This window comes from Hippocampus comes, unplaced genomic scaffold (assembly GCF_001891065.2).
Source record: "Hippocampus comes isolate QL1 unplaced genomic scaffold, H_comes_QL1_v1.1 scaffold112, whole genome shotgun sequence".
Classification (NCBI taxonomy): Eukaryota; Metazoa; Chordata; class Actinopteri; order Syngnathiformes; family Syngnathidae; genus Hippocampus; species Hippocampus comes.
The window spans coordinates 649,915-659,727 of record NW_017805841.1 but is presented as its reverse complement, the minus strand read 5'-3'; the positions used below and the strand labels follow the sequence as shown (position 1 = coordinate 659,727).

Below are 9,813 nucleotides of genomic sequence, written 5' to 3'. Positions count from 1 at the left end.
TTAGAATTAATTCAGATTTAAAAATATAATCAAGATTTTTTTTTTCTGTGTGGAAAACATTTTATTGTCTGACGAAACCCCACATGTTACAACCAGGGGCAGGTGCTGCACCCTCTAGATAATATGGATCATTAGCACATGAAAGGCATCAACTAAAATACAAAATTTGTTCACACACACACACACAAACTGCTTCAGTGGTAATGTGAGATTCAACAGGCATGACTGTGGCACATCTGGGGCAGGCAGAATAATGAACGAATGTGTAATGAGTCATGAAATAATGATGATGAATAATGACTGAACACGTTGCACACACATATGATGAGTGCATGACTATTTATCTTAGCTTCACGCTGTGATATGGTCAGCTGTCCCCTCTGGTCCAAGTTTATTAGGAAGAAGTCACGGCCACTTCTTGGTGAGCATTTGATGGATTTTGTCATGTTGCAAGATGGTAGTGGTATAAAAAAAATGCAGGGAGGCAGGGGAAATAGTGTGTAATGAACAAGATATATTAATAAAAATCCTTACATGGGAACACTGGAAAAACTAAATCCAAAACACAAACAAAATCCTGAAAACGCCAAGAAACCAAAGTAATTAAATGAGGAAACTCTTCACGATGTGCCTTAACGGCATGTTTCTGTGAGGACTAGGGGTGCACCTGACCATTATTTAGGGCCCATCCAATGGCTTTTTTGAGGCTGATGCCGATTCTCAGCTTGGCTTGCCTAAGGTGTGAGCTTTGGATTCCAGATGGTCAACAATCTGAGCTTTCCATCACAGACTGAGCCTGAAGGTGACCACATGTAGGAAGTGTTTTGACAGCGAATGTGGTGATGATAAGACTTCAGCCTTGAGTGCTTACTATTAAAAGTTGACTCATGTCGACTTTTTACTGCCCTCCAGCTCTGCTCTTACACTGATGTGACGGAAACAGCTTAAAATGTTGAAACTGTATTAAATTCAGGACTTTAGGGCTCTTGAAGGGTTTTTTTCCCCAAAGTTTTCAAAAACGAAAAAAATAAACCAGACTTTCTCAAAGTGTGGCCGCTCTCGTGGTAACGATGCATCATGTTACAGTGGATTAAATTACTTTCAATACAGTACAGTACATTTGTTCAGGTCAACTCAGATGTATGTCATGTTTAAGTACAATACATTCGGGCAGAAACAAGTCCTTGAACGATTTGAGTACTTCGATTACAGCGTTAGCCAGCAGCTAGCCGCTAAGCTAGTGCCCATTATAGGCTGGAAAGATCTAACAGACGACTATTCAGAGGCAGTTTAATCGGCGAAACTGACTCGGCGCACTTTTGCTGACAGCCTGACACAGCACAGTTCCCATTGATCTCTTTTTTTCCCTTTTTTTTTTTTTTTTTTAACAAACCAATCTTACTCAACTGGGCTCTCTTTGCCAGCAAAATCGCTACTGTGGTTCTGATGTCATTTCATCCCAATACACACTCGTGTTTCTCGGGAAGAATATACAGTCTGCTGCTCTGCACAGTTCAAATTCAAGTTAAAAAAATTTTTCATTTTCTAAATGTGAAAACCATTTGGTCGTTCGTGATGAAGTGAAATGTGTTATTTTGTCTTATGTTTTCATAATTATTCGTGAACAAAGAGAATTTTTTTATACGAATACTGGTACTGTACTAGTTTTAAATCATGTAGTTAGGTACAATTTTTATTTAATTTTTGAGTGCAAAAACATGCACAGCCACACAGCCACACCAAAATCCGCCGCTGTACGCTATAATTCTTGATCCTTGATGGACTTTGTACAACCAGGCCGGAAGGGCAACATTTCTACATCAAACACAACATTTTTCATCATAATTTTCTCTCCAACATCATTTGGGTTTCTTTGTACCTGATTTATTTGATCACGGAACACCCGCAAGGGAACACAAAACTTCCCTTCTCGTCTCTTTGCCTGTCTCACTTCCTCCATCCTCATCATTTGACTCACTTTTGATTGACACACTCAACAGCATGGCCCTCTCACACAGCCTCATCGTATGCTATGTCTTCTGCACAGGTAATAAGGAGATTTACTAACATCGCTTATGATATGGAAGTGCTCTTACAAGTTTCCCATTGTTTTAACAGTTAAGCTCCAGCCTGCACAGTTTATCGCCAATTCAGGCAACATGAATGGAAAAGGTAAACCTTAATGTGACTCTCGTGCGTCTCATTCAGGGGCGTAAGTGAACGGAGCTAATTGCTCATATCAACACGAAATTATTAGTGTCTGCATTGTTTTTGACATTAGCGTGTCAGCGGGATTTAGCTATTTGTACCAGATGTTTGCTGTCTCAAGTGAGCTATTTTTTTCCAGTTCATTGTCTCAGGACTTATTTTGCTAGAAAAATAAACAATTATTGTGCCTTTTCATCAAAAAAAGGAAATTGATTTAAAGTTTCTTTAATTCAGAATACTGTTTTTTTTTCCATTAAAGAGAAAAAATCTCCGACCTTGCCGACAGTTTTGGCCAAAACTAAGGACGTTCAATTCCACTTTTTTTTCAGACCCATACCAGTCCAAGTATTCACTTTCATCGATACAGAGTACCGATAACTCTAGTACTTTTGATATATAGAATTTCTTTTTACACAATGACAAAAAATGTGTCAAACTGCTCCGGCGGGGGAGGATTTTAAATGTGTTTTTTTTTTTTTTTTTTTTTTTTTTTTTTTGCTTTAGTATCTGAGACTGCCATCGGCAGCCACCATGAGTTCCTGATACTAAAATAAGGCACTGGGATCAATACTTGCCCATAACCTCGAGATTTTTCTCTTTCCTGGAAAAAAAAACAATTGCCTGAAGAAAACAGATTTGTTTTTTAAATCTTGAAAAATCTGCAATATCTTTCCTCTTGTCAAAAGACTTTTTTTTTTCTCAAGACATCATAACTTAAGTCCATTAACGTGAGTATTCCTCACATAACAATTTTACTCTCATAAAATGTGACTTTTTGACGTTGGCTGTTTGAGCTTGATGAACTGTGATTTCACCAGAGAGTCATGTATTGTCTTGTGCTGGTTTTCCGGTATGTAGCCTACCTCTGTGTTTTGAAGTGGTAAGCACTCAGCTCCAACTGTTCAACGATCCACCCCTCGAGCCACACGTCAATCAGCGGCGCCAGCAGGAGCGAGAAGCTTTATCGAAAAAGAAAGCAAAACTTCTTTCAAAAGAAGGCATATTTCCCTTTTCTTCCTTTTCTTCTCATCACCAGGCACTCTACCTGCTCTGCAGCTGACAGCCACACCGGACTACCCGGTGGCAGTGGGTCAGAAGGTCAGGCTACACTGCTGCGCGCCGAATTCGCCCACCTTTGACAATTGGTCCTGGCAACGACAGGAGGAAGAGAGGTGGCAGGAAGTGGCCAAGGGGCGCACTCTCATCCTGAGCGAGCCGCGGGAGAGCGGGCTGTACCGCTGCTTCGCTCAAAGAAATCTCACTGAGAGTGTCAGTCCCAGCCATGCGGTCTTGATCATCTCCATTCATGCAATAGGTTGGTGGCAACTGCTCTGGCCCCGGGTGACCCCAAACTTATCGTCTGCAACACCCATGAATAATAATGGCGTAACTTATCCTGGTGACATGACTTTTTTACTTCTTACAATTACATTAGGACTTCATTTTTTTAACCTTGGCTTTTTCCTGTCAGATAACTTTTTTTTCCTCACGTGACTCGAACTTCTATTTTCACATTTTTATGCTGTTGTTCTACAATATATTTATACTGCAGTTTGGTCACATTTGCGATTATTGTACTAAACAACTCAAAGGTGTTTTGGAGATATTTTTATACATTTCACACTTTTTTTTTTTTTGGACGACCAATACCTGCTTTTAACATTTGGTGTGAAAACGAGTGCCACAAATGCTTGTACTTGATTTCACTGTTGCAAAACTCTTATCAGCGCTGGTGGTGACGCTTTTTTGACACGGCCTTGGCCGTGACCTCATCAACGACTTATCACTCTTCAACCAACATGTAAACTGACACACATCTGACCTTCCTTTTTTCTCTTTTAACTCTTTATTTGTTTTGACAGCGAATGTAGGAATAACTGCCTTGGTTCTCTCTCTTCTCGCCTTGATCATGAATATCGCCGTCATGTTTTGGCTCGGGTGGCAAAGACTTAGAGGCGAGGAGAGTCCTGCCAACATGGAAACTAAAGGTACAAAAACAGCACAACAGAAAATAACTAAAACAATACTTGGAATACTTCCAACAGTTTTTTAAAAAATTATTTTTCAAAACATTTTACCAGGTTTTCCGAAAGCTGAAAAGAAGGACCCAAAGTAAGTTGCAAAGTTTTATATATTTCATAATTTACATGAATATAATGTATGCATTTCAAATGATCTGATGTTTGAATATAAATATTTATTTTCAATTTTTATACAAAACGTTGTCCGCTGTTAATGAGCTCTTTAACACGTACGGCTCGATTGAAAAAAAATATATATATATATATATATACCAATTCCAGTTGAAGCAGGTGGGTGTGATATTACGTATTTATTTATTTATTTTTACATAGAAAAATATACATTCTGTCTTTAATTGTTCACCTTTTTGCATCACAGGGGGGGTCCTGGTCCTCCCCAGGCCGAGAACGAGGGGCACGTGTACATGAATTACTCAAGCACGAACCTAACCTACACAGAACTGGATCCCACGGGCGGGACTGAGAACAACACGTACTCGGTTCTGCCATGAACATCTGATTAGGCAGCCACAGATCGGCTGAATGTGAATGTCAACTCATACACCCATTTGTGGAAACTCACTTGCTGACTAACTGTAGTCCACAGGTTGTGCTTACTGCCGGTAAACTGGTCACTATAAATCACAAACAAACACACCACAAGCATCTTGAAATCACATGTAGGCTCACAGTTTTCTAATGCAGAGAACTCCCTCGGAATAGTCACGAAGGAACTGAAAATGTCACAATATCAGACACCGAAAGGGAAAAAAAAAAAAAAACGCAACTCAGGCAGTATTATTTCTGTGCCGTCCCGTTTGGCTGGTGGGAAATGCTGTACACAATAAAAAAAAATAAAATACAATTAAATTAAATGGCACTGACTACATTTTAACTTGACTACTGTGAGCAAAATTGTTTTGCGTCAGTTCTCTTGCTGGATTCTCATCAGATAAAGAATCAGACTTGCAAAGAATCTCACAAACTTCTGCTTGCAAAACTTCTTCTTTTTCTCTCCGCATAATTCACACAGGAAGCCGGATTGGTGCAATTCAGTGTGCACATATTTTAAAAAAAATGAAAAAAAAAAAAAAAAGCAGTGGTTGTGGTCAGGAGCAGCAGGTCTTTTTCTGCTTACCTAAAAGAAGCACTGGTCTACATTTACAAGCAAAATTGTAATCATTGTTCCTCTATATTATATTAACCTATTCCCAGCAGTCTTATCTCTTCATTTGATTGCCTTCCGCTTGGCCGCACCGCCTCCAGGTCGTATGTTCAGTGGTCTGGAAAACGGCTGTATGGATAGGATCGACAAAACATGAACTTCTGGTGTAACCCGCTAGTTTAGGACGCCATCGCCGGGGTACGTTTGAGTCAGTGGAGCTCCTCTTGGTTAGGCTCATCGGGAAATCTCTGGCTCTGGTGCCGACTGTCCAAAGATATTTGCGAGGTCACAGTGTGGGAGCAGCTCTCGCCCTTCACCAGCCTCTTGAGATGAGCCATGATGAAGCGTCGAAACTTCCTGGTGGCAAAACAATACACCACCGGATCCAGAATGCAGTTGAGGCCCATGAGGAGCAGCGTGACCTGATGCGCGTCGTTGAGCGCCTGCACGGTCTCGCCATTCCAGTCCACATGGCCCCATCCTTTTTGGATCTGCAATACCGCCAGTGTCCAGAAGCCTTGGACGATGTGATGAGGCAAGAAGCACAGGACGAAGACGCCCACCACCGCCATGAGCATCTGCACGGCTCTGCGTTTTACTCCCGTGGGCCTCCTGGATGAGGAAATCGTCACGTTGGACTTCCTGGATAAAATCGTTCCGGACTTGAACTCGGACAGAGGAGCGCTTTGGGAGAACAAAGCTCGTGCGATGAGGAGGTTACACACCACCACGAGCATGAAAACGACAAAAAACATTGCGATGATTGCGAAATGCATGGCGGCCACAACTCTTTTGGATGAGTCGTCCCCGTTCTGGTAGCCCTCGAAACAGCGGGTGACGTTGCCGTCCTGGTTGGTGCCCGGACTGGTTAGAAACGGAATAGCCATGGAGATGGTCATCAACCAGATGACAACGCAAACAGCGATTCCGCGGCGCCTGTGGTCCGACGAGGCCGCGTCTAGCGGCCGGGTGATCGCCCAGTACCGGTTGACGCTGATGGCGCCGAGGAAGAGGATGGAGCAGTAGGTGTTGATGAAGAACAACGAGCCAGTCAGGCGGCATAGGAAGTCTTTGTAGATCCACGTGCCTTGGTGGTCGTAATAACTAATCCAAAATGGGAGGGCGCACACGAAGAGGAGATCCGCGATGGTTAGGTTGGTCATGTAGATGCGGATTTCCCCCATGGCCTTGGCTTCTCGTAGGCAGCGTAGCACAAACAAGACGTAGATGTTAGCAAAGAGTCCCACGATGAAGATGATGCCGTACGCCGTGGGGAAGAGTTGATAACGAAAAGGCGAGTCCAGGAAGTTCGAGTCATTGCCAGCTGGAAACGGCACAGCTGTGACTCCTGCGGAGCTTTCCGTCACGGAAAGCTGCGTTTCTGTCTGCGGGAGACAAAACACAAAACAATCGTAATCGCACAGATTCATCACAGTGAGAAAAATGTGAAGGAAGTCGAAAGAAGCTGATTATTTTATTTTTTTTACTGTGATTAATGGTGGGAATCCATTTCTTCGAGTCATAGCCTTCAACCTCAAAAACAATCCTTGGAACTTTGACACAATCCATTCCAAGAGGCTGTGCAAGTTTTTAATTGTTTTCCTTTTCAAACATTTTCCAGATAAAAACAAAGGAAAGGCCCAAAAAAACAAAACCAAAAAGATGCATTCAACGGACTGCGATAACTGAAGGAGCTCCGACACAAAAAAATCCACAGGAAAAATCGAGATGAATCATTCGACTGTTATGAGAATTGGAAGGCATTTCATTTGGGTCGGAAGTCAAGATTCCTTCCCTGAAGGACAAAACTACAAAATGCACAATTCCGAAAACATACATGCACATAGTGTTTATAGTTTACATCGTTTATAGTCATATTTTTATTTATTAAACATTATTTATAGTGTTCACTAAGTGTTGACTAATTCAATCTATGGACACCAATTGAAATACCATTTTACTAAAGAGTGAAATGAAATGAAACCTCAATAACATTCTATTTTTCACCACGGTCATTCATAAAATTACACGAACGGCTCTGAAAATGAACCAAAACAGAAACCGAGTTGTAATTACTCAAGTGACTTCACGGAGCTTTGAAAATGAATGACGCTGGGGTCTGGTGTCACGTCAAATGGTGCACCTAAAAACAAAACTTCAGACGAGACATGAGAAGTGAAGCAAGACGTTGAAATGGGAAGTCTTACCATGGTTGCTCGCATCTCGCACCACTTCGATTTCAACTGTGAAAGAAAGTGAGAATGTGTTTAGCGGAAATCTGTGTTTTTTTTTTGGGGGGGGGGCTGTCTTGTTACATTGAGTCACGGCCCAAACATCTTTCTTTCATATGTGAAAAAGAAAACAACCATTGCACAATGATCACGTCTGCTTCCGGTTAACGCTCTAAGCATGCTTAAATATTCTTTTTCTCTTTTTACAAGTTTTCCAACTCTAATAGAAACTCCCAGATGTGAGATGTTAAATATCAACTGTAATTATATCCCTGAAATCCAAAACTACATTCTGAGCATCTATTGAGGTAATTTCTTGCCAAATAATAGGGATTTAAAGCACAAAATGAAAAAAAATATATGCAAACAAATAATAATAATAAGTCCACGGCTGCTTACCTACTTGCGTCTTCTTCTCTGCGTGTTATCTGGGTGTCTGGAAGTGTCGGTGGGAGTAAAAGAGAAGGCGGGCATCAAGTATCATAAAGAAGGAGGTGCAAATGTCTTGGGAAATCCCACATGGTGCAACGGCGCTGTCAGACAATTTGAAGAAGACACGCCCATGCTGGAGAAATCTGGGAATTTTACTCTTACTTCACATGATAACATGCCTTTAAAGTACGTCATTGTGTCTTGTTTTTTTTTTCCCTGTTTTATTGATGCCCACATTCCCGGAAATCAGCGATTTTCCCCGCACTCTCCGCTTAAGACCCAAATTTGAAATGTGTTTCTTCTTGCAGAACTCTAAACTCATCAAAAAAAAAAAAAAAATACAGTAAATATAGGAGAGCTAGTACATGCAGTACCACAAGTGGCAAAAAGAAACAACTTGTTCCAAATGGAAGCAATTCCAAATTGTACGTTTTTTTTAAACAAGAACACACGAAATGGTAAATACCACATCGCAGTTATTTTAAAAGATGATGAATTTGTGTGCTATGTCTTTCAACTGTTGAATCAGATTTTTTTTAATCATACTCTGCACAGGATGGTCTCAACTTGGCTGTAGGCTGCACTATTTTCACTACATACATACTGTAACGTTAAAAACTTTTAAAAAAATTTCTTTAACCACAACCAGTGCTATACCAATGCTATTTTTTAAACCATACTGAAAGGAAGATCGTTTCTTGTTGCTTTAGATAACTTTGGGGAAAATAAAAAATTTGTATTGCGCCATTTCCCTGTTTGGCGTCATACACTTTATATAAAAAAAATGCAGGAAGTTTACTCTGTCTCTCACTTTGAGACACTTTTAAGAGTTGATATAAAACTCATGTTTAAACCAAGTCAGTTTCATTGAAAGCAAATGTAATCTTATATTGGTATCAAACTAATTTGTCTCAAACGAACACCCAATTTACAGCACTGATTCTCTTCGGCATTATCGTACTGTACTCATGCCAGTGGATGGTTGAAAGTGTTGCTTTTTAACCACTAGATGTCAGACTAGGCCTATTAAAGGAGGCCTCGCATGAGCATTCGTCTCTGCAGAACCTTCTCTAACTCGGAACCAGAATGTAAAGCTTTAATTGGATCAATTAGCTTGCCAATCCAACCAGAAAAACAAAAACTCTTTATGGTGCCCGTTCACTGCCACTGCTTTCTGTGCAAATGCAAGAATAGATTTGGTGGACAAATCTGTACACGGACCAGCAGACCAACGACCAAGACTCTTTTGGGACGGTAGCCAAATTGTGGACAGACCTCGTCGTTTGACTCTGAGACCTAGGTGGACAGAGACGGCAGACGGATCGTTGCCGGGATCATAACAATTTTTGTATGACAACACACCTTAAAAGAGCTGTGTTGTCAGAAGTCAGGGGGGGATTCCTCTAAGACAGGGGCCCCCAACCTTTTTTGCCCCACGGACCGATATATGTCCGACAATATTTTCAGGGACCGGCATTTAAGGTGTGGCGGAAATAATACAACAAAATAATATGGTATGAGCTGCATGAAAATTGTGGTGTTTTCGAAATATAATAATAAACACAAGGAGCGTCTAATCTGGCCGCAACACTCCGATCGCTATGGCAATGTTTAATGCCTTCAAAATACGATGCAACGCAAATTCAAAGTGCATGAAAATGACGACTTACCACAGCACCGAGCTTGATTTTCTGCAACCAGACGGTCCCATCTCGGGGTAATAGGAGAGACAATGACACCTCAAGTGTGTGGTTTA

At 41.1% G+C, this 9,813-nt stretch overlaps 2 protein-coding genes across 2 annotated transcripts; one reads left to right on the top strand and one right to left on the bottom strand.

Moving 5' to 3' along the window:
• The first annotated feature begins 1,216 nt into the window (after window positions 1–1,216).
• Window positions 1,217–4,741, top strand: LOC109526729 (uncharacterized). The gene is made up of 7 exons (XM_019888185.1): window positions 1,217–2,047; window positions 2,119–2,172; window positions 3,245–3,306; window positions 3,370–3,523; window positions 4,071–4,196; window positions 4,290–4,320; window positions 4,609–4,741. Exons 1-7 carry the CDS (start codon window positions 2,002–2,004, stop codon window positions 4,739–4,741), a joined length of 606 nt encoding a protein of 201 aa, XP_019743744.1. The 5' UTR covers window positions 1,217–2,001.
• Window positions 4,742–4,996: 255 nt separating this feature from the next.
• ptafr (platelet-activating factor receptor) lies at window positions 4,997–8,227 on the bottom strand. Its single transcript, XM_019888398.1, has 3 exons — window positions 8,025–8,227; window positions 7,602–7,637; window positions 4,997–6,779 (listed from the first exon to the last, which is right to left on the bottom strand). The coding sequence occupies exons 2-3, from the start codon at window positions 7,614–7,616 to the stop codon at window positions 5,604–5,606; spliced, it is 1,191 nt and encodes a 396-aa protein (XP_019743957.1). The 5' UTR covers window positions 7,617–7,637; window positions 8,025–8,227; the 3' UTR covers window positions 4,997–5,603.
• Window positions 8,228–9,813: the final 1,586 nt, after the last annotated feature.

Coding starts and splice junctions, on each gene's coding strand:
- LOC109526729 (XM_019888185.1), top strand. CDS start 2,002: ATGGCCCTCTCACACAGCCTCATCGTATGCTATGTCTTCTGCACAG. Junction 3,524..4,070: donor CATCTCCATTCATGCAATAG/GTTGGTGGCAAC, acceptor TTGTTTTGACAG/CGAATGTAGGAATAACTGCC. Junction 4,197..4,289: donor TGCCAACATGGAAACTAAAG/GTACAAAAACAG, acceptor ACATTTTACCAG/GTTTTCCGAAAGCTGAAAAG.